The 26,057-nt window shown below is 26.6% G+C and overlaps 1 protein-coding gene across 1 annotated transcript in view; it reads left to right on the top strand.

Moving 5' to 3' along the window:
• The first annotated feature begins 2,747 nt into the window (after positions 1–2,747).
• LOC111633734 (influenza virus NS1A-binding protein homolog) overlaps positions 2,748–26,057 on the top strand; it is a 35,572-nt gene continuing 12,262 nt past the window's right edge. The window contains exons 1-6 of the mRNA XM_023378343.1: positions 2,748–2,800; positions 22,259–22,449; positions 22,827–23,011; positions 23,166–23,322; positions 25,237–25,422; positions 25,700–25,979. Coding sequence (XP_023234111.1) covers positions 22,324–22,449; positions 22,827–23,011; positions 23,166–23,322; positions 25,237–25,422; positions 25,700–25,979 — 934 coding nt within the window. The 5' untranslated portion in view covers positions 2,748–2,800; positions 22,259–22,323. The remainder of the gene's footprint in view (positions 2,801–22,258; positions 22,450–22,826; positions 23,012–23,165; positions 23,323–25,236; positions 25,423–25,699; positions 25,980–26,057) is intronic.

Below are 26,057 nucleotides of genomic sequence, written 5' to 3'. Positions count from 1 at the left end.
GTCGCTTTCGGCTGTGTAAGCCATCCTGTAAAAAAAGGCGCACTTGAAACTTCTTGACAGCAGCGACCGAATCTGAAGTCCTTCAGAGTAGTCCAAAACGAAGGTCAAAGCGAAAAGACAAATGGTTCACAGAAGCGTTACATATTTTGGCGCCCTTTCAGCGGTTGATAAACACTTTAAAATTTTTTTAATTTGGACTAGTCATCGATCGACCTTTACGTAGAAAGACGTGCGGTAGAGTACATCGCACGTGTTCTTTTAAAACTGGTTTTCTGCCAAATTGTTACATCACAATAATGCGTTCCTTATTCGGAAAGGACATCGAGCTTAAAATTTGATGATATTGATACGAATTCGTTTGCTTGCAGTTTATATATACATAAAAAAATTATATATTTATTTATATGTCTTTACTATTCCGGATTTGTAACCATTACGCGTGACTGATATCAGTGCCTTATTTATGAAAATTATCTAAACGGAAGTAGTCACTCGGTCTGCCCCAAATGAAGAGGTGAAAGACCTTTTGTTAACTTTCAGAAAAATCTGTCATCGGATCTAACTACCGCTCTGTTCTACCCGTTTTTCCCATTGCCAAGTCTTCACCATCCTGCATTAGCGTTAATTAGTATATTATTTGTTAACCGAAAAAAAACACAAGCTCTCTTTGGATAACTTAAATAAACTTAGATTCGTTTTAAGAATTACAATAGAAAGTTTGAGACTTTTTTAATCTAAATTTAGAAGCACTCGCGATACTTAAGTTATAGATAACTCGCCTGTCTCCTCTTATTAAGACACTGCGATGAAGTATAACGTTAACGTTATCAGGTAAGCTTTTCAGTTTTCTGAAACAAGAATTGTACTTTAGTCCAGATTTAGTAAACGAAGAGGGGAAAAATATTTAATGTCTATAAGGAGGACGTGCAATTTGTAGTTAATGAGTATTGATCTGCAGTTTGTGTCGATTCACTTGTAATTTCACCTTGTCTAGAAAAGTGGAAAGGTTACCTTTTGCATGTTTTAAATTTCACAATTTAAAAGTAAATTTAAAGATAGGTAAGGAAAATTTTTATTTTTCCTCGGGAGGGGAAGTGTATTTTCGAAATTTTTATTAAAGATACGTCATAAAACCCAATATTCTGTATATTGTAGACATTCAAGGAGGAATTTTTTTTTTTTTAAATAGAATTCCAGAAGGAAATGAAGTCAATTTATCTAATAAAAAAGAAATGGAAATGTTTTGGGCCAGTTGGAATTTCATTTCTAGGAAAGCTTACCAATTCCAATAATTTCGTTGAGTGCATCCTGCAAATCATCCGAAGCCGAAATTTTTGTGTGTATGATGGGTTAATATAATTTTTGCATTTCAGAAATACCACTTTATAATATTAGGCTCTTAAGTATTCATAGAATACTTTTAACTAGTAAAACAAAAAAAAAGTTGATTTGTCTAACAAGCAAATGAATTATTTTAAGTAAATTCCGGCGGGAATAAATGAAATTACATTTAACAAATTAACAAGACGAATCCTCCGACTTGGCAGATGTGCCTTGAGTGAAATGTTTGATGGCCTTTTGTGTTTACTTCTGTTCATCTGATTGCTAAGGGTCACGGGTTCAGTAATTTGAAAGTTATCCGAGTGTATGATGGAATGATTCAGTTAATTTCCTCCGTAAGGATTGCCAATTTTTTTAAAACACTTTTATCGCCCTAAAGTGTAAATTTATCCAAAACTAATTATACACTGTGTCGCAGAAAACGGAGATTATAAATCAAGGCTATTAGTTTAATCCCTGATGATGGGAAGAATTACTTCAGGAAATTTAATTGAAAATTATTTATAAACATACGCTACTAATCTTTTAATTTCTCCGCCCTATTTTAAAAGCGATATCGGAGAAACAATGATGTCACCTATACTCAAGAACAGATTTAAAACAGTTCCTAGAAAACAATACTTTATCTCATGGCTTTCATCTTTTTTTTTTAATTTCGCATTGTTTGGGAACTTTTCAAAACATTAAAATAGTATGAAATTGTAGTTGTTGCTATGAGATTTACAGCAATCGATTTGTACTACGTTCTTTTAGATTGCATGAGATATAACGAAATAGCGATTGAATTGATAATCGCTCTTGCGAAACTTACATAATAATAATCGTACATACGGACTCCACGGCTTTTTTTTAATGTCCTTTTTCGACGTCCAGTAAAGTCGGATTAATCAATTCATAATTAATATATAACTTACATTTTAGTATTTTGATTTTTGTTGTAGTAATTCAGTCGTTTTTTAGTTTTTGTATTTTTCTGTTCTGGTCGAAATGTTTGCCAGAAAATTACGCTGTTCCTAGTATTGTAAGAGAGCAGACTGCTTGTTCCATTAAAAATAGCTGATTCGAATAGAGAGAAGGGGGGAAAAAACTGACAAATGCAAGATGTCTTGTGTACAAATGTAAGTTAGGATTCGTACAGGGAAAAGGGGGATTATTTTCAAACCTACAGTTGTCTTTTGTGTAAAAAAATTTCGTCTTAAATTTTATATCTTATCTTTCTGCTAAAGCCCCAGGAAGTTTTAACTTTGGCATTCTTTCATAATTGTTTAGTTGATTCGAATATCAGTCTAGCCTCTACCTGATTGGACATGAAAGGATTTATTTAACAATGAAAATGTTACCATCTGCGCAAACAGTTTACTGATTAAAATCGAACTCTGGTCCACTTTTTCTCTCTTCTCTTTCAGGATAACATCGTGGTTGGACGTGCAATTCTACGCAGTCCGAAAAGACAGTCAAGGTATACAATTTTTTTCATTTTTTTTTATTTCTCTACATAGTTCTAATGTCGAAATGCGATCAATACTAATCGAACAAAGACGTGTCTGTACTTTTTTTTCTTTATTTTATTAGTTGGAATTGCCAATTGCTGAAAGTTTCGATCGTTCTTTATAAGAACTGGAACGCGAAACTTTCCAATGTTTCGGTTCTGTGAAAAAACTTTTCCACTCATCGCTCGTGTGTGACTTCATTAAAGCTGATGCTATCATTAACTTGAATTTTACCAGTATATGCTATTTTTGTATAACTTTTAATAAGTTTCCAGCGTATATTAGCAGTGGATTTGTTAGAATCCTGAGTAGATTCGTCTATTGTAACCACTCGATTTTTTGGTCGAACAGAAGTAATTGGCAAGTTTTTAAAAATATTTTTTCGAATTTTTCGGCATTTAAGAGTTTACATTACAATTATTAATCACGTATTGCTATTTATTTATAGTGTTAGATTCTAAATATAACAATAAAATTCCAAATTTTTTTTATCAGTTTAACATTAACACGAAGCAGAATTTATCAATATTAATTAATTATATTTTTAACAATCAAGGATATTGATACGAATTCGTTTGCTTGCAGTTTATATATACATAAAAAAAATTATATATTTATTTATATGTCTTTACTATTCCGGATTTGTAACCATTACGCGTGACTGATATCAGTGCCTTATTTATGAAAATTATCTAAACGGAAGTAGTCACTCGGTCTGCCCCAAATGAAGAGGTGAAAGACCTTTTGTTAACTTTCAGAAAAATCTGTCATCGGATCTAACTACCGCTCTGTTCTACCCGTTTTTCCCATTGCCAAGTCTTCACCATCCTGCATTAGCGTTAATTAGTATATTATTTGTTAACCGAAAAAAAACACAAGCTCTCTTTGGATAACTTAAATAAACTTAGATTCGTTTTAAGAATTACAATAGAAAGCTTGAGACTTTTTTAATCTAAATTTAGAAGCACTCGCGATACTTAAGTTATCTATAACTCGCCTGTCTCCTCTTATTAAGACACTGCGATGAAGTATAACGTTAACGTTATCAGGTAAGCTTTTCAGTTTTCTGAAACAAGAATTGTACTTTAGTCCAGATTTAGTAAACGAAGAGGGGAAAAAATATTTAATGTCTATAAGGAGGACGTGCAATTTGTAGTTAATGAGTATTGATCTGCAGTTTGTGTCGATTCACTTGTAATTTCACCTTGTCTAGAAAAGTGGAAAGNTAAAAAGCGAAAGATTTTAAATTCAAAATCGTCTCGTGCTCCAATTAAACACGTGAAATATCTCAATCTTTTTAAATCTTTGTCTCAGTTAAATATCTAAATCAGAGACTATGAATAAGTTAGAAATAAGCTGTAACTTTTAATAGTTTTATTAAGTTTAAAAATATTCCTGAAAGAATATCTGATTAGATCGATTATCTTGCAACTTGTCACAAATTACCATATTCGAAAAAAGTACGATATTTTATTAAATTGAAATGTGTAAGATTATCGTGAAGGTAATACAGTGATTTTATAGAAAGACGTTAATAACCTTTTTTTTTATTATAAAAAATCGAAAATATCGATTCTTTTCGGAAGTCTCCTGTAATNTTACTAACATTTTCAGCCATTTTGAAAGGCCTTTATTAGGAACAGAACAATCGAATGATTCTGTCGATGCTTGAGGACATATTTACACTGTCATTAAGTGTACAGTAATGCTAGGCAAGAAACTTTATTCAAGAAGCAATAATAGCGATATTTTATTAAATTGAAATGTGTAAGATTATCGTGAAGGTAATACAGTGATTTTATAGAAAGACGTTAATAACCTTTTTTTTTATTATAAAAAATCGAAAATATCGATTCTTTTCGGAAGTCTCCTGTAATAAAAATACAGTATACGATGTGTATTAAATTTAATACTGTGTATAGCTTATGGAATAAACAACTTAAATAATGGATTGGGAAAATGCGACGTTAATTAAACGATTTATTCCGTAATTATTCTTTTAAATTGTGCAAATATCACACACACACACACACACACACACACACACACACCCCCCCTACAACTACACATACAGTGGGTGTTAACACAGCTTCGTTGAAAATAAATTATTTAAATATTTTCCATTTTTATAAAGGAAATATTGCATAAGAAGGAACTTAACAATTTCCCAAACTTTTTACTAAATATTAATTTATAATAATTTATATGACATAAAATTCATGTATTTTAGCTTGCAAACCTATCATATTCAACAGAATTAAATTGCTGCAATACAATTTACAACATTAAAAACTGTACCAGAATTTAATGCTTTTCCTCCTTGAGTGAATTGGTTTTATGCATATTGCTAGCCTTTTGGAAATTTTAATTACAATATTTATTGAAATAAATATAATTAGGAAAGCTTTTGAATTATATTGCAGTTATTGCACTTTTTATATTAGGGTTTCATACAGTGAAAGATATGTTTATAGAATAGTAATTGATGATGCTAACACATAACAATTATGTCAAGCAGGTATATTATGCAATGTATTATACCTTACAATGTGATTTCTTGAACTACAGTATTTCTTCTAAGGAAATATCTTTCATAAAACATTTTTCTTAACTAGAAAATAATTACTAAGTAGTAATGATTTGTGGTAGATTTTTACAGTTAGATCTAAAATAAAAATTACTTGTATTAAAGTAATTTGTAAGTAAAAGAATAATACAAAGTATAAGATAGATACATTATTTCTAAATGTTCGGTTCTTGTAGTTGGAAAGTAGTCTGTTTGAATCTTTGGTTTATGCCAGATTTTTGTCTTAAATGAACTTGCTAAAAGAAAAAAGTGAAATTTAATATTGTTTCTCTAATTACTCAGTTCAGATATCATAATGCCAAGTCAGGAAATATATTGAAGCTATCATATAAACATTTAAAGTTTTGAATATTGTTATATAAAAATGGAGACAGCTTTATATTTCCATCATATTGTAGGCATTTCAGTACAATTAAGGCAAATATTGGCACAAATACCTAGTCATATAAAGAATTATTCTTTTGATAAATATAATTGTTTACTTATATCTAGAACTAATTGTTGTATTAAATTTAAAGCATTTGGCTAATACAACACTTTTCAATTGTATCAATGTTTATTTTTGGTGCTTGTCTTGCTTTTAAGGGTTTTTCTAGCTCTATTGCACACTTAAATGACATAAAAGCCTAAAAATATTTATACTGTGCACTGGCAAGTGGAGGGAGAAAGGCAGTTTTTGCATTGTGATTTTGGTTGAGAATCTAATTTGCCACATTAACAAGGTATGTCTGTATTTTCTTTAAATTCACAGCACATCTTAATAAAATTTAATTATCTGTTTTTAAATGTGAAATGTTTCTATTGTGATCCTTTTAACATTAAAGTAAATTAAAGTTTTGAGTAATTTCAAAGATAACAAATATATTACCATATACTGTAACAGATATCATTATGTAGTTTAATTATTATTGAATTGATTTTGAAGAGTTTCCTATGCTATAATTGTATATTCACTTATTTTTAAAAATGAAAATATCTTAGTTTTCCATATTCTTTAAGATACTGAAAGCCATATTTTTTCTTTTTCTAAAAAATTCTACTTATTCTTGTTTACTTTAACATTTCTCTCTTGTCAGATTGAATTATTAATTATAAATGTAGTATTTATAAAATGAAAAAAAATGCCAGACATGCAATTTTTCTGTTCAGAACTATATTGCAGATATGCTATTACATTTGTGTTTGTTGAAAAAGTTTTAACGTAATGCAGTAGAATTCCTGCAATAACCTGAGATCTATAATCTTTAAAACTGATTAAGTTTTTACATATAAATTTTCTCCAGAAATTTATTATTAGATGGAACCAAAAATTTTCATTTTTATACTTCTCTCGGAACTAAAATTGAGTTTACATTAGCTTATGATATTTTTAAAATGAACAGAATTATACAGAATTTCAAGTTTCTGCAATTCTCAAAACTTAAATCTTGTCAATAAAGATAAAAGTTCTATAGGCATACTTTTGTAAATATAGTAGGCTAGGTTCCAGACCATTGCTGTACAGCAAATATTGCCTTAAAACAAATCACAGCTGTTTTCACTTGCTAGTGAATATAAGAAGCCTAAGGACATATTTACATTCTTCAACTGCACTTAATTAATACTCAAGCATTGGCACACAAAAACGTTTTTATAATGTAGCCTTTTAATTCAAAATTTACTAACATTTTCAGCCATTTTGAAAGGCCTTTGTTAGGAACAGAACAATCGAATGATTCTGTCGATGCTTGAGGACATATTTACACTATCATTAAGTGTACAGTAGTGCTAGGCAAGAAACTTTATTCAAGAAGCAATAATAGTAAATAAAAACATCCCTGAAAACTCCCCTAACAGCAAGGTGATTGTTGAAAATAGTAAATATGGTGTAGTTTAAAATTATATTCATATTAGCAAAGAGCATTAAAGCAAATCATCTTAAAGTGAGATATAACTGTACATTAATCATAATTACTTTTCACAAGCTTTCCTTTATTCATTTAAAATGATAACTCAATATTTTTTATTTAAATATTTTACTGTGTTTCAATCTTACAATATTTTGTATTTAGAGTATTTACATTGTTTAAATATCATGCATATTTAACAAATAATAATGTTTAATCTTTTATATGCTCTGTAGTATGTAAAAGATCAAAATTTTACATTAGAACATTAGAAAACAATCTTTTAAAACCTTTTATAATGAATGCTATGGAATATGTTGTTCTATAGATATTTTAAATAAGAAGTTTGTATAATATGATAGGTTGAAACTGAAGATGGCTAAAAAATAGACAAAAACTGTTTTAAGGAAGTTAAATCATTAATTAATCTTATCAAAAGTGGTATTGGAAATTATTAAATCTGGTGTCAAGCTTTCTGAAACATGAAGATTAGAGCCATAATTCTGATCAAGATATAGAAAACTAGAAACTATATAAATAGGAACAATATATATTCCTGAAGCATGTGAATTAAATGTGGCTTTTCCCAGTGAATGTTTTCCAAATAGTTGTGCCTAAAGACATCAAATATATTGAAAAGCAGATTAAGAAGAATGCTTAAATACTTCACTTTTGTGGCACAAGTATCTTTAGAACAAGGATACAATTACAAAAATCAGTGGAATTAAGAGTACATGTGACAGAAGCCTTTGAATTTCTTATAGTTGAAATATTACTTTGAAATGTTCATAACAAAGCATTAAATAAAATTAAGCAGAAATATATCAACAAACTAAAATGGATAATTAAAAAGCAAGTGCCAAAAATGGATAATAACCTACCTTCAGTGAAATATGTAGTACAGGAAGGCATAACACTGAAGAAAGATGTTACTTGTGTCTTAAATCTAGATCATCCATATGTTATGAAATGGAATAGGAAAATATCAGAAGTAGCTGTTAGAATATATTTGTTCCAAACTGATATCAGCAGAAGCAGAAACTGCTAGGATAACATTAGCCTCCAAGCTTTCAGGTGAAAAGATCATAGACATTAATAAAACTATATTAACATTGTCATATAAAGTATGAAATTAGTGGAAGGATAACAATATTTCTGTTCAAATAAAACCAACATTCCATCATTCATCAGAAAATAATCCTATAAAAAGAAAATAAGCATTTATATAGATAATATAATTTATGCAATTTTCTTATTGATATATAAATCTTTATTTTAAGACACAAACTTATTATTTTCAGAAATAAAATTTTTCTAATTTTAAAATATTGAATTTTAGAATAATTCTTTCAGAGGGCATAAGAGTATTGGAAAAAATCCATCCCAGCAAATATTTTTTGAAAAGTGTTTATATATTTTGTCCCATAAAAATAAAATCATTGATGTATACAACATGCTTATAGATAAATTCTTATCAAGTAGAAATGCATTTGTTATTGACAAAATTTTTATAAAATATATTGGCCAGTATTGGCAAATTATCAAATGTTAAAATGTGAAAAAATTAAATATTTAATAGGAAAATCAATACTAGTAATAATTCAAAATTAATGTAATGCAGTAATTATATAATGTAAAATGTATATGCTGACTTTTATTTAGAAAGTATTGTTTTTAAAAATATTTAAAATGGAAATGTAAATTCAAAAATATAATCTTGAATTTACATTTCATTATTGTCACTATTATTAAAGTATTATTATATTTGCATTTTGTTTGTTTTCTGACAAAGGTCATCAAAAATAAAAATATTTGTTTTCCTGATTAATATACTGCTTTTAATCAGGAAATATAATAAATATATTAGTAACATAGTATTGTTAGTATATATGTTATTAAAGAAATATTCTACTGAAAACTTAAAAAAATCCTTTAACAGTTGAATTCAGTTTTCATTTCTTTCTTGAAAATATATTATTTTCATTCAGTTTTATTACATACAATGTTTAGCAGAATAATTGGAGTATTCAGTTGATATTTGATTCAAAAAGCTATGTAAATATTTTTAGAATGATTAAATATTTCTTCCTAAAAACTGTTAAAATGTATTAAAAAGAATAAGATAATTTGAAAAAGTTGTTTTTATATTCTAAGCATTAAAACATCTAAAAATAAAATAGATGTCTCTTGAATCTTCATTTACTGTGTTCCATATTGTATTCTGAATTCATCACACTGATAAACACTATATATTATACTTAGTTGAATATTCTGCTTGAGCTATAAATTTGAATAGAATATTTTTTGGAAACACTTATTATTATTATTTATTTTTTATTAGTAATAATAATAATTTCAGATTTTTACATTAATGATTATATTAAATTTTCAAAATATTGTAAGAATGATGCCATTATAAACAACAGTATACTGCTTTGTCTTTAGGAACTGATTAAATTTAATGTTTTGATGAGAAAAATTAATACTTAACTGGTAACATGGTGAATTAGTTGAATGGCTTTTACTGATTCAAAATACAATATATTTGTGATTTATGCTTGGATTGAATTAGTAGAGTATTGCATAAATGATTATTGGTCTTAATTCACATAAATTATCTTATAAAAATTATATTGAAATATGGTGGGGTATGGATCTATAAATATGTAGTCACTAATAATTTTTAAAAAACAAGATTAAATAAAATTTTTAATTTATCTTTACATTTTTTCAATGTATAATAGTATGAGAAATTTTTAAGGAAATTTAACCAGAAGTTACCTGTACATACAGTACAGGTACAGTATCTATAATTTATAGATATCATTCATTGTAATCTTTTGATCTCTGGAAGTAAATAATTGATTTTGTTAGGATGTTGTTTTGCATGACCTTACAATATGTTAGTTATTCAATAATTTATATACACCATTTATATGAAATTTGTATTTAAGGTCATGGTAAGTTTTTTGTTGTCATTTATATTGTCTCATTTTACAACTGTATATTATTTTTACATTTTTTTTGTTGATAATCATTTATACTGTATTTATTACTGCTCCATTTTAAATTGAAACATGATTATTTTCTTTAACAGCAAAATTATTTGTTTTTGAAATTGTGCAAATTTTTTTTTTTTGACAATGTTATGACTTCAGTTGCTTGGTTTTATAATTCAACTGATTTTATTGTCATAGAATTGACTTTCAACCGTTATTTTCATATTGATCTTGTATTGTTGCAGATCAAATATAACTAACAGTATATCTTTTTCATTATATAATATGGTATTATTTAGTATATGTATTAAATGGCATACGGTTTTTCTTATTGTAAAGCATAAAAATTATCAAAGAAATATCTTATATTCATAAAAGATAATTTTCTTTATTTACCTTGTATATTAATTGTTATAAACTATATTTATTTATTTAAAAATTTGCTTCTAAAATGAAGCATTTCTAAAAGTGTTTTATATTTTTGACTAAAAAAATTAGATGGCCTATTTCATTATGATTACAGTTAAATTACCTTATTTTCTAGATATATTTTATTAATACAGTAAACCCCCTAACTCTGACTCCACTAGCTTGGATTTTTTAAAACAATAACATAAAATTTCTTAACAGTGTAGAAAAATGAATGTTTTTGATGTCTGAAAGTCTTTGATATTGACTACAGTAATACAATGTACATTAAGTTATTGGACTGTACATTGTATATTGTACTGTTAGATTTTTTGAGCTTCTTTCTTGTAATAATGAATTTGGAACTATAAGGTCAACTCATTAAGAGTCTTGTGCAGATCTGATTGTAATGTGTGTTCTTGTTTTCACATCACAGAAAACACCCTGATAATGCTGACTTTCATAAATTCTGACCACCTTTACCCCCTATTAGTCTGATTTAGCAGGAGTTTACTGTGTAATCTGAATATTTATTTTAAATAATTTCTAATTTTGTCAATAAAGAGATTTTTAAAATTTAAAGTTCAACAAATAATGCAAATATACACACCAATCGAAACCTGATATTAAACAAATATACTCCCACAACTGCAGTAAATGATTGGGCTAAATTTGGATATAACAAATAATGTTTAGACATTGATATTTGTCAGCTTTTTAAGGAATATTTTTCAGAAAGCCAAAATCTGAAACTTTAAAATTTTAATGAATATCATTTACTTTATTTAATTTTTGTATTTTTAATACTGTTCAAGATGGTTGTTTCCTTCTATTAACATATATAATGAATGTAAGATATGAAATCATTTTTGATTTGAATACTAAAACTTCACTAAAATATTATCAAACCATTTTTATATATCTTAATTAATAAACTCCAGGATTTACTTCCAGTTTTTATATTTTTTCTTGTATCTGTAATATTTAGTAAAGTAAAAAGCAAGAAGAAAGTGACAATTTGATAATTAGGAATAAAATTACCTTATGAGTTCATAAAAAATTTACATCTTTATAAATCCGGCAATGAATTTAATAAAAATGAAGAATGTTTTTGACTAGATTCCCTAATCTTCCTCAGTTAGAGCATAACAGAATGGAAGAATAAAAGAACATAAATACAGATTTAAAAGAACAAGAATTTGAATTTAAAGACATTATGTTAAAATACATTACATTAAAAATAATAAAAATACATTTCTATTTGTAATGTCCTTAAATTCATATGTATAAATTCAAAAGAACAAGCATGTGTTCTTTTCAATTTGTAGTTACGTTTTTTTTATTCTTCTATTCCGTTATGCTCTAACTGAGGAAGATCAGCAAATCTGGTCAAAAACATTCTTAATTTTTATTAAATTCATTGCTGGATTTATAAAGGTAGAAGTTTATGAACTATTTACCTCCTAGTTATTTTTGAATTTCATGGTTAACTTATGAGTTTTATTGTCTTTAAAAATCTGGGACAAATCAGAGTGATACTACACCGGGTTAAAGTAAACAACAAACGTAGCAGGGAGCCTGTTACTAGTGTGTTTCTCGGAAAAAACAGAATGTTACGAACGTTTTTGAACTTGGAAGTTCTTCAGGTAACTAATGACTGTTGAATTAAAGTCAAATTGAAACACCATTAGTTAATTTGAATCGCATTTGTTCAACAGTCATTAGTTACCTGAAGAAGAACTTCCAAGTTCGAAAATGTTCATAATGCTGTGTTTTTTCCGAGAAATACACCAGCAATAGGCTACCTGGTAAATCTCGGACAGATGGTCATTTTAGTTTAAGAAGCTTTTTAAGTGCTTTATCCCCAAATTGTGTGATATACAATTATTGCTGTAATAAGATTAAATTTCAAATATCAAACTAATTAATAATGTTAACTTTTATATAATACAATAACTAAATTTAAAATTCTGTTACCTAATTTTTAAAGATAAAAAAAAATCCTCAAGTTTAATTGTACATTAAAATCAATTCTTTAAATTAATTTTATCATTTTATATAACTACATGTTTTATAAGTTTTTGCTTCTTACTGTTTAAATGGTTTTATAACATTTATATTTGAAAAATACTCCATTATCATTCTTTTATCTGGCTAAAAAATTTCCTGAGCAAATAAATTTTGATGCCATGAAAATTGGCTTCAGATTTTATTAATGATGATGATAGAAATCAAAACTATATATGAAAAATTTTATAAAGGGTTAGAGTAAGTTAAGACAATAATGGCGGAAAATAAAATTTGCGGTGAAAAGTAAGTGCAGAAAGTAACAACTGTTTACTGTTGAATGTAGAATTTGTTATTACATTTCTGCATGTATCAGAATGCATTACTGTGGGAAATTTTATGGTAGATTGGGTGCAGTGCATATATTTGATTGATGTTAAAAAAAATGTTTTTTAATAACATAATCAATTTGAAAATGATTAAAAATATGTAAATATTTTCATTTACTGAATATTAAAATATGACATCATTTTATGTGCTTGTAGAAATAATGCATAGCATATTAATAAAACATTTTTTTAATAACATAATCAATTTGAAAATGATTAAAAATATGTAAATATTTTCAGTTACTGAATATTAAAATATGACATCATTTTATGTGCTTGTAGAAATAATGCATAGCATATTAATAAAACATTATATTAATGTCACTAGTAAGATATTTTAGATTTTATATTTGCTTTTTTAATTTTCTACTAATGCAAATTTTTGTGTACTGGTAATAATTGTTAATTGCTGAACATTAAAAATCTTTAACTTTAATTTCATAGTTTTCTTTACAATTGCTGCTATTATTTATTTAAAATTTGAGAAATTCTTAAAAATTTCTTTTCATCATAAATTGGATGATAATTAAATACTTTAAAATAATGTTCTCTCTATCTCTAATTTTCTATTTTTGTTCTTCCTTCCTCTTCTAAGACTGATAATTTTAATGTGTAACATTATTATAAGAATATTTTCCTTTTTAGTAAAATGACAATTAAAATATAATTGTTTGATATAGTATAAAATTAAAATGAGCATCTGTATTTTTTTTCTCAGTATTTTATATATATATATATATATCAAAAAATTAATTATATAACTTAGATATCTTTTTCCACTTCTGTTTTTTATCTTGGTTCAAAATATGTTGTAAAGGTTAATTACATAACGATAAAAGCCAAATTTACATAGTGATAAACCAAAATTTTGTTATTAATTAATAATGTAATTTAATATTTTTTATATATATTTATTCATAGAATTTAAAATGCAATTTTAATTATTTATAATTTAATAATATACAATGTTACTGTAACGGCTAGAATGTGGTGAAATTTATTGATTGTAACATTTCTGTATTTAAACAGTGTGTGTCAAATGCCAAATTCTTTAAATTCTTTATAGAAAAGTTTAATTTAATAGCAATATTCTAAAATTGAATATAAAAAAGTATATGCAATTAGTGTATTTATATCAATGCTTAGATTTTTGAACAAATTAATTGCAGTTACAGACAATATTAATGCTATGTAAATTATTAGTAATTATACAAAAAATATGAAGTATATTTGACAGCTTATTTATAATTTATATTAAATTTCTTACATAAAAATTAAATAATTATTATTATATTAATTGTTAGATGTAAGGAAATAATTACTTAATAAATAATGTCTCAGCTTTTACATTAAACATTACTATATTTCACTTCTCATTTTATGAAAATAAAAAATCAGAAAGATTTTGTATTCAGTAATTTAATTAGAGGAGAGGACCTATGATAAATCACAAAATAATTAAATTATTTAAGTAAGTTAATTAAAATTCTAAAGTTTTCTTTTTATATTAAATATTAAAATAATATTTAAACATTTATATTTTTTTTAAAAGACTAAATTTGTTTTTAAATGTGGATAATTTTAATATTTTTGAGTGTTTTCCTAATTTTTATAAAAAAATAAAAATAAAGTTTTGTTATGTATAAAGATTAATCAAATCTTAAAAATTTTTGGATTAAATTTATCATCAGTTACGAGTACTTACATTCTATCCAATTACATATGCTTTTCTAATCATAATGAATTGAAAATATTATACAATTTAACATGGAAATAATCTAAATCTATAAATTTTAGTAAACGGTGGATAAATAGAAAATTTTTATTAAAATTTTTCTTTAAATTTTTATAATGTTAAAGAAGCAATTGTTTTTATATTCGAAATTTATGAAATTGTGCAATTACTTTGTAATCTTTACTAGAAATTGCAATTTTGTTTTCCTTAAGAGACAAGTTAATACTATAAATAATAGTTTATAATAGATGCTTACTATGTAATTGAAATTCTTGTTTCTAATAGTCTTAAAGAAATATTACAAAAGATCTTGTATTCTTGAAAGTTTATGCTTGTTAAAGAATTTTCTTATATTGAGTTTCAAGTAGAATGTGGTCTTTGAAAGAATAAAGTTTTACCTCTGTCTCTTTTTTATTCTTGAATTTAGTTTATCTTAAAATTTATTTCAAAACTGTTTTTAAATATTATTTTTTCAATATTATAATAAAACTTATTTCATATAAGAAATAATTGATAAATTTCTCAACTTTCTATGATTCAAGTGATTATTTATACTGTTTTTATATATTGTATTTCTCACAAATGCTTCTGATTATTTTCTTTGTGAAAATAACAAAATATACAGGGGGGGAAAGCTTACAACTTTACCATAGTTCAGAATATATCAGTATACAATATTTCCTTAGATGTAAATATTTTTCATATAAAATTATTCTAGTACTCATGAAACTGTGCCAGTAATTGTTGTGCAACTCGAACACTAACTATATAGTGTATTCATTCGGACACAAGGCAGATCTCATCATTAATTTTTATTTAGTTGATACGTGTACATACATTAAGTACATATCAACTAAATAAAAATATGTACCTGTATCAACTAAATAAAAATTAATGATGTGATTTGCCTTGTGTCCGAGTGAATACACTAAATATATACTGTTTGAGTTGCATATAAAATTAGTATAATATGTAAGCAGATCTGCATATTATACTAAGTTTTAAATATTAAGCTTTAAGTTTTAGATTAGTTTTCTACAATTTTAGATAAATTACATAACTTATATTGTATCTTGTTTAATTTAATTGATAAATTAAGTGGAAAACAAGGTTGTGATTTTCTCATAAGCATGGTGTTGAGTGGAACTGTAAAGAGCAAGTTAAGTTGAATTCAACATAAATTATTACACATCTTTTTTTTATTCTGCATTATGCAAGATTTTTGAGTGACATTCTATTACTATTTAAAACATTGTATATTTCTACAGAAATATATAACAAATTTGCATTTCTTAAAATGGTATATATCAGAGATGGGAACCTTTTGATTGGAAGGCTATATCCTATTTTAGAAAGAATATGCAACCTGCATAATGTATTGCAGGTTGCGTAAGTACTTTATTTTCTTCATTAAACTCTTGTCTTCAAAAAATGTACAAGTCACTTAGAGTTTACAAATATGTGATCCGTTCACAGCCTGGCACATGTATTTGTCACTTCTAGTTTACTCGTACAACATGGAATTCATATAAAACGGAAATATCAACAGTGTTATAGGGGGGTTGACTGTATTTTTGTAAGATTGGTTGAATGAAATGAAAATTCAAATATGACAATCTTGAAATTGTTTCTTTATTAACTCTTTTATTTTAAGAACCTATAAACATAATCTTTGATTATTACATCAGTCTGTTTCCAAAATTATTTTTCAAGTACATTCATACTGATGTTACAAGTACATTTATGTTTCATTGCCTTGACAGAATTTTTCATAAGCTTTATGTGAAAGTAGATAATTTTTAAGGAGTAACTAATGGCTTATGCATTTTTTTTTCTTTCCTGGGTTGAGTGATTCTAATTTTGGCTAATGTTTTTGTACACATTGTTTTCTCTTGTCTGTGTTATTCCATTTGCATAGAAAATAATACTTTGCTATTTTATTCAGCTTTGAATTTGATCACATCATGCAGTCTCACAAATATGTCAAGAGGCACTTCTTATTTTCATATGACTCCTTCAGATTACTAGTATAACTTAAAAGCAGCAGTGTTTATTTCTGTTATGGATAGGCAAGCTATTGAGCTAATTTTGGATGATTTAATGAACAGGTGCCATTTATGTGTAGCATGTTGGTGTCTAATGACCTCCCTGAGAGAATCATTATAATCAAACCATTTTCTTGAGAATGTGTGTTTAAAATTTATCAATTCTTCAACCTAAAACAACTCTTCACTGATTTTAAAAAATGTTACATTTTGTTTGATTTGAAGTTAGCTTATTGCAAACATGGCAGAAGTTGGGCATTTACAGTATATATTTTTATGGTATAATCAAAGCCTAATGAATAGTTATGAATCTAGACAATAATACACTTCCCAGATCAATTTGAGTATTACTAAATGCCCACGAAAAAATGTCTTGAATACAATTGACAAAACATTATCCTTAGATTAGATGCATATCTGGATGTGACAACATGAATCAATTTGTCTTGATTTATAGAGTACAGTTGATTAGGATGTCAGTTGTGTTGTAATTAAACTGTTAGAAATTAATTTAACTTCCTCAAAAGTACAATATAAGTTAATCTAGATCTGTCAGCTGTCCTGTAATTTGCAGATTCCCATGCATTTTACTTTACTGTCCCACTTTCCCTTTGTGTTGATAGTCCTGCAAAATAAGATTTTTTTTTCAATTCTATATATACATATTTATAAACTTATTTGGATTCAAGATCTTACCACACATTAAAAAGATAGATAGATTTATATAAAAGATTCAATATTAATTATTGCAATGAATGGCAGCTTAAAGAAAGGCCAATCTCTTATGTCTAAAAGTCTAACCTACAAAATTTTCAATTTGGCTTTCTAATGTGTGATCTTTGGTTCTCTAACATATGTTATTCAGAGAAAAATAATTTGAAAAACCATGAGTGGTTCTGATAGTGATAAATACAGCACACTGCCTGAGCAGTTGAAGTCTACAAAAAGAAAACAAACAAAAATGGAAGCAAGGAAAATTTAAATTTAATAATTCTTGGTGTAAAACACATCCATGTATAAAATCAATTAATGGCAACTGTGATTCAGTGGTTTGCTTATAACAGCTGTATTTTCTAATGAAACAGTTGTCATTGGTTTACTTATTCAGCTGTATTAAAACCATTTTATTAGGTACTGCATCCAATGTTTTATTTTGAATTTATGTTATAATATGTGTATTATAGTATACAATATATATATATATAATAATTTTCAGTATAATGTATTTGTTAATGATTTTAAATATTGTATTTTAACATACATTTTAAACTTACCAAAACAGAAAATACAATTGATATAATAATTGTAAATTTTTGCGTTTGTTAATGATTTTAAATATTAAGATTGTTCCTTGAAATAGTTTGTCCCTCATTTCAAGCATCCTTGTCCTTCATTATTAAAAAAATTTGAGTGACAGGTCTAAATCCTTATAAATAATTTAATGCAAAGTATTTATATTAGACTATACTTTGTACTGTTATATATTTTCAAATGCCTCAGATGTCACAGAAAAACAACAGATGTTAGAAAAATTCTAATTAAATTTTTGGTTTTATTATAAAACTACAGGAAACACTAAACATGTTAAACACAATTAACGTCATATTTAAGTGGTGGTATTATTTGGATATTTATCTGAAATGGTACATAACACACAAAAAACAACACAACACATTAAGCTATCACAAATCAGTTTTTGGTGTAAATTTTATATAAACCTATAATAAAACTCACTCTTTATTTCATGGCATGAAGATTGAATTATAGCTGTTCTCAGTGCATAAAATTAATGTTTGAAAGAGTATCTCAATTACGGTGTATGTTCACATTAGTTTTGATGGCAAACATTTTGTGTGATAGGGCTTTTATTTAATAAAGATAATCTAAACAATGTTTTATAATCATTATTTATTTTATTGATATATTTAAAGTTTACTCAAGACAAATTTAAATTTACATTTAATGTTTTGTACTGATAGGATTATGTTGAACAACTATAAATTATTATTATATGAACATTTTGAATTAATAAAAATATATAAAAATACAGATAGGCTCTCAGTTTAACAGACAAAAAATTATTCTAAAGGAAAATTTGTCCTAAAGGAAGAATGTAGAACTTTTTTTTTTTCAAATAGACATGGTAAAAGGCTAGGTCAGTGAGTCAGCATTAATGGTGAAAACATCTACTGGTAGTTACATTGTATAGTTTTTGACATGTTTAAAGTTTGGCTCCTGTTGTAAGCCTATTTTATATTAACATTTTACTAAAACATGTATAAATTACTCAATGTGTATTGTTATTTTATTCATACTTATGTCAAAACAACATTTTAACTCATTTTATATATAAAATGCATTTTAAAAATATTAATAATGAAGTTAAGTCTTGGCAAAAGTGGACATACCTTTCCATTAGTTGTTTGATTTGAAGGCCTACTGTATTGCAAATGTAGTATGTTGTAGTTGTGATTTGAGTCTGTATTCCTGTGACAAAAGTAGGACATTTACATATTAAATATTTTTTTATTTATAATATATATCATATCATCATCAGAATAATTATGAGTAATAAAAATCATGGTTGACTAATTAAAATATATTTTGTAGTGTAAACACAATATCCAAAAACTGCAGGAATAGGCAAACAGATTTAAACATTCCTTCCAATAACAGAACTTTAAAAGCATCTTCAAATATTTTAAAAATTATCAAGTATTTTATCTTTAGTTTTTAAGTTTGCTTTAAATATTTAAATTTCATAATATTTACAAAGAAAAATGAATTGTTTTGAAACTTGTTCATTAAAATTATATTTATAATACTTAAATGTAAATTACTCTAATTAATACTAAATAGATGGATGAATTATTTTTGTTAATCTATTGTGTAAACGTGTAATTCCATCTGTGAATTAATTAAGGCTTAAAGAAGTTATTCTTTTAATATTTTAAACAAGATATTTATTATTATTGCTATTAAAGTTTCTCAAATAATCTTCACTAAAATTTAAGTCATACCAAGTATGTTTAAATGAATTAATTTATAATTTAAACCAGTTATTCTTTTTAAGTGAGATTATTGTGTTGATTTTACTCTCAAAAATATGTATTTCCAAATAAATTTTCCAATTTGCACAAAAGTTTTATAAGAAGATATCTATAAAAAAATGTGCAAATTAGCTAATGTATAAAATTACTTGTTTTGACTGGAGTTATACGTATAAAATTGGTCCCTATTACCTGCAGCCAACTACTGGTATTCAGTTGTTGTTTTATCCAAATATAAAATTCTTTCTATAATTGTCATTGTGGTTAAAAATAGTTTTTCATTATGGTTAAAAATTAATCTTTTTCTGTATTTGATGTTGGTTATTGATGTTAGCAATGTCATGTACAGCCTGTTTGTTTATGGTGAAATTTTGACAGAAAGATCTTCATGACTTGAAAAGACTCAATGGCCTTGCTAAATTTTGGCATTGCACTTGGACAAGCATCAAAACGTTCAAGTGGCTTAAGTTCAGTTGTATTGGCCTGCTGACTCTTTGTGTAATTTTTCAATTGTATTGTACTGTACATATCCCAGATGTAACAAGTGCATCATCAAACTCTACAAATTATTGGAAATACTGAAATATTAAATATATATTGAAAAAACATGAAGTTTACAATAGATGGGTCTAGAAAAAAATCTGCTGAGTTACAGATTGCTTAAAGAAGGTAAAATCACATTGATTTAGTGGAAATCTGTTCTGAGAAATTTGTTGTTCTACAGTTGGTTAAAACAGGATTCTTCTGTATATTACATTTTATCATTAAAGTCAATTCAAAAAATTTAAATTTACAGTAATATTTCAGTTTATGTTGACTTTGGTTATTGTTGGTTTGGCTTTCATTGGTTGCCTCAGATTTTGTCATGTGCCCAAATGACCTACTGCTAATTTTGTGAAAACATGCGGCGGCGACCCATGCATTTTCCTGCTCAGTGTGGCATTGTTTCTTATTGTATGAGCATTACCCTGTGCATTATAGCAAAACAATTTCATTGCTTTCCATTCTTTTAGCTCTATCATGTGACCAAAGAAAGTTTCCAAAGCCAGCAGCCCTTTGAATGCCATGTTAAATGTTCATTTATATTTTACATTCATCTTTTATATTAATTTCTTATTGTTTTATGTATTACACACAATATTTATGCTCTATAAAATGTGTTTTTAGTATGTATTTGGAGTGTCTAGAATGAATTAATTGGATTTACATTGATTCATATGGAAATAATTGACTTGGTTTTCGTCAATTTCGCTGATTGTTTTTGGATGGATCAACAAAAACTGAGGTTTCACTGTATTTATTAATTCTGATTTGCCATTTAATACAAAGTACTGTACATTTTTGCTTTTGATAGTTGTTAATTCTGTTGAAGAATGTTGTGAAGACTTGTTTATCAAAAGAAAAAAAATTTTTTTTTATCTAAAGAGTAAATTAAGGATATAAGATAATTTAAAAACACATTTATATAAATATCTTGTGCAAATTTTAATTGTAGAGAAAAATGAATAAGTTATAAACTTAATTTTTTTAGTAATTGATTATAATTGATAAAAAGTACTTTAAACAATGTACCCTATGAACAGATGACCAGTGTGCAATGAAAAAATCAAAAAGAGAAAGTTCACAGGGTACATTGTTTACTACACCCTGGTGTTGTGTTTTTGTTGTTTACTAAAAAGTACTTTAAAAAAACATCAGACTTTTACAGCCAGTCCAGTTAAAATAGTTAGTTTAGTGTCAACTTGAGTTTTATTAGATTAATGTCAAAATTAGAAACTCTATGAATATAAATAAGTAATTTAAATGTGTAAAACATGATACAATAAATTGTTGTCTTAAATAATAAACCATAGAATATTTTAGATGTTTTTTTTTGCTTGCAATGGTATAATTACCTACTTTCAGTTAATTTCTGATATAATGAACATCTATGTAATTTGCTTTTTCCAAAGTTGATTTTAAAGTATTTGTGCTTGTTAATTTTCTTTTACTTAATCCAGATTTGTTATTTTGAATAATTTCAAAGTTTTTTTATTAATTATTTGAAGCTTAGAAGATAAGGTTTACTAATTTTAAGATTGTGTTTACCAGATTTCAAGAGAGATAATCATTTGCCAATTAAAAATTAAAATAAGAATGTATTAAATATACAATAATTAATGTTTTAATTTCCATAAAATACAATACTGAACTGTTTGAATTGTTTGCTATTTATATAAATATTACATGTACAAATAATTTTTCCTAAATAAAATTTTTTTAAGATGATAATTTTTAAAGATTTTTTGAAAATTAATAGGTTCTTTTTTTTATTTTATTAGGTTTTCATTAGTTATATATGGAATAATATTAACTCGGAGGGACAGAAGTTTGGTCTGTCAGAACAATGAATAGTATGAAGAAACAAGCTGAAAAGGATTTTCTGTTTGAAGATAATGACTACTTAGCAAAGACATTGGAGAGCCTGAACAAGTTGCGACGTAACAGGCAGTTTTGTGATGTCATTCTGCTAGTAAGTTGTGGACATCATTGCCTTGAAACAGTGGTATTTAGGAAGTGATTGAAAGTGTAATAACTTTCCAATCATACATTAATCAGACTTAATAATTATAGGTAAATATATTATAAATTAGTCTGTTTTTAATAAGATCCATGGCATGCGGAGGGCATTCAGATAAGAAAGTTCTTGACCCCTTTTCAAAATTTCTAATATTCAGGATTTATTATACAATATAATAATCTCTTTCATTAGATAGCATAGACAAAGCTGATGTAAAAAATGTAGGTTATGATGAGATTTTTAGGTAGTAGTAATATTAATTTTTATTTTTGTAATTTTATCAAGATTTAAAATTTGCTTTTTTGTTTTTTTTTCTTTTTCTCTTATAGGTTGGATCAGAACCTGACATACATGCAATCCATGCACACAGAGCTGTTTTAGCCAGTGCAAGCCCTTATCTACTGGATTTATTTTCCAGTGAACCTCAGGTTGGACCGACTCACAAATATAAGTTGAATGGCGATCTCAATGTGGAAGCATTTGAATGTCTTGTTGATTACGCTTATACTGCCAGGTTAGTATATATCCATTTAGTCTCAAAAAACTTGTTGGATATATTAGAAGTTAAAGCAAGAATATAACCTGTTCTTACTTGTGGTATAATTGGTTAAAATCCATATTATAAAAAATAATAAAAATTTCACTAAGCTTTTTACCTTTTTCTTAAGATTGGAAGCACCTCGGGATAAAGTGAGAGATATATTTATGACTGCAAAGAAACTGCGAATGTCATCTGCAGCAAGTAACTGTGGAAAATTTCTGGCTAAGAATTTGAATCCTGAAAATTGCATAAGTAATACATATATTTTTTTTATGAATAAATTTGTTTGAGCATGTCGGAAGTNCTTAACTGCATTGTTGATCTCGTTTGCTGAATATGGATGACCAATCACAGCCATCTGCAGGCGGCAAGAAGTAATGCTGCAATCTTTAAAACCCGAGATAACTCGGGCAAGTTCCATAGCGTTACATAAAACTCGGGCATTTGGACCCTCCGAAAAAATTTTTGTTTTTTTTGGATTTTTGGATGTTAAGTCTCCAAATTTTTTCAAAAATTTTTTCCCGCGCGAAAATATTTCATTGCGATTTTAATATACCTTTAATGACGCACGATTAACGCTTAATTGTTTTTTAATGGGAGTTTTTTTTATCAAATTTCATTCATCGTTCTAAAGTAGTAGAGCACGGATTTTACTTCGATAAAGTTATTTAAAGCTAGTTTCTGATGTCAAAAACGACCTCCAATAGTTTTTTAATTTTTTAAATTAATATATTTTATTATATATACGTTTAATTAAGTCNTCACATTCTAGAGTAGCATTTACTCTGCGACTCCTTTAAATAACAATAGTATTGATAACTTAAGCTTGTTTTTATGTAGTCTGGTGACTTCTGGTCATGCATTTAAGATATAAGTAATGAAATGAAATTTTATGTAAGTAATAAATGTTGTTTAAATATTAATATTTGAAAATATTCAGATTTAGAAAGTATTTAAATTTTCTTTTACGTATAATACAAATTATTAGTTATTAAATTCTTAATTATTCAAAACTATGCTTTATACTGATGATGATAACCAATGGATAATATCAAATGGGAGTAAGTAAATAGACTGAAATTAGTGAAAATTCTGGTTTTATTGACTGACATTAAATTATTTTATATTCTTTTAAAATTTTTAACTTGATTTAATTAATAATTGTGTTCACTAAGCAAAGTAATAAAAATAGAAGAGGTTTGTAATATAGCAATTCAGTAATTTGGCACAATAATTGTTGTGTGCGCCATATTAATTTTTTTAATACTAAAGATTTTATTGGTTATTATATATTTATTTTCCATTTTACAGAAACAGTTTAAATTTAATTTGATATAATATGGCAGAAGTGTGTTAATCTGGCAACCATGTGAACATGGTGCCGAATTATCAAAAACGTTGGAATCCTCAAACTTTGGATGATACTTAAGGGTCCAATTCCCAAAAAACTGCATGGATTGGGTTCAACAATTCTGGTGTAAACATGTTAGGCATGGGAAAGCACCATTGAATGCATCCAATCCAACAAAAACAAGCTATTGTAACAAGAGTAGTTTTCTCAATCACACCACTTCTGATCCTGCAGTTGACCACTTGATGTATAACAATGTGCATGACTACATCTTCACCATTGTCTTGATTTCTCTCTGGGGACTTCAGCACATATCAAAACAAATTCCAATTTGTGGAACACTAGCATACCAGATTATTGATGCTGAATTAACCAACTTCTATTGTAAATACACAACTTTTTATAATAATTCTGGGATAGTTAACAATTATTCTTGACAGCTGTGTATTCTATTCCAGTGTATATTTTTGAAGAATTTAGATGGTTTGTTTTGCTAAGTTTTTTTTAACTAATAGAGCATGAGGTGAAAACTTACATTCAAATTTTGCAGTGAAACTTTTTTCCATTATTTAGATATGCTTTTTTGCTTGCTTTTACACTAAAATTTATTAAAAGAAGCTAGCTATTCCATGGAGCTGGTAGTTTTTTCCTTTTTATATCAGTATCATGATTTTTCCCATCAATGGGAAGTTTGATAATCTAATCTAATTCAATGTTTTTCAACCTTCTCCTACTAGGTGCACTTTTGTTTTTTCTCGATACCCCTTCTTTATCAACATAATCATTGTTGTTCNTAGGAACCCTTAAGATATGTAATTTTTTATTTAATAATTTGTTTTCTTTATAGATGGATAAGCTTGTTAACAGTAAGGTATTGAGATCTTTGCCATTGGTACAAGTAGAATTACTTCAAAACAGCAACAAAGAAATAGAAGCCACTAATACCAAACATTTATGTAACATGGTTTTGGATTGGATAAAGCAAATGTTTGAAACTGGAGAAAATTTTAGCATTTCAAGATTAAGTGAAAAGGTAATTGAAATTTATTAATTACTTATAAATGATTGTTTATTTTTATTCCTTTCATTACATGGGCTTTTTATCAGGCCTATTATGGGTTCAGCCAGGTTACAATGAGGTCCAGGTAGTGCAAGGAATGGGACTTCCAACTTATTCTTGGAGCTTGACTGCTTGGATTCTATTTTGGTCCCCAGAGCAGTGTGATGATACTCAACTGCTTCTGGGCAAAAAAATAGAAATTTATTAATTACTGTTGACTATTTGTAAAGTGATAAACTTTAAATTCTAGGTTCATATGTTGTATTTAAATCTGGATCACACACTTCATGACTGCAGTGATATTGAAACTGGTGATAGTAAAGATTCTGAATTGATTCAAGACTATAAGAAAATGTCACGTAAGATATCACCAACAATGCATAGAGCTGGAAGTAAAAAATCCATTCCTATTCCAGCAAAACCAGCAGAATTTTTATACACTAAAGATGAAATTATAATTGGCTCACCATCTGATCTAGAAAATAGAGAAGAGAAGGATTGGAAAGTTATTGCAACTGTTCAAAATGGTGGTAAGCTTTGTATTTTTTTAATTATCTTATATCTTACTTTTTATTTTAAAAATAATAAAAAATTACAATTTTTTAATT

Source organism: Centruroides sculpturatus, unplaced genomic scaffold, assembly GCF_000671375.1.
Source record: "Centruroides sculpturatus isolate CEXI.00-Female unplaced genomic scaffold, Cexi_2.0 scaffold732, whole genome shotgun sequence".
NCBI lineage: Eukaryota > Metazoa > Arthropoda > Arachnida > Scorpiones > Buthidae > Centruroides > Centruroides sculpturatus.
The sequence above is the reverse complement of the archived record's forward strand: the minus strand, read 5'-3'. Positions and strand labels throughout refer to the sequence as shown.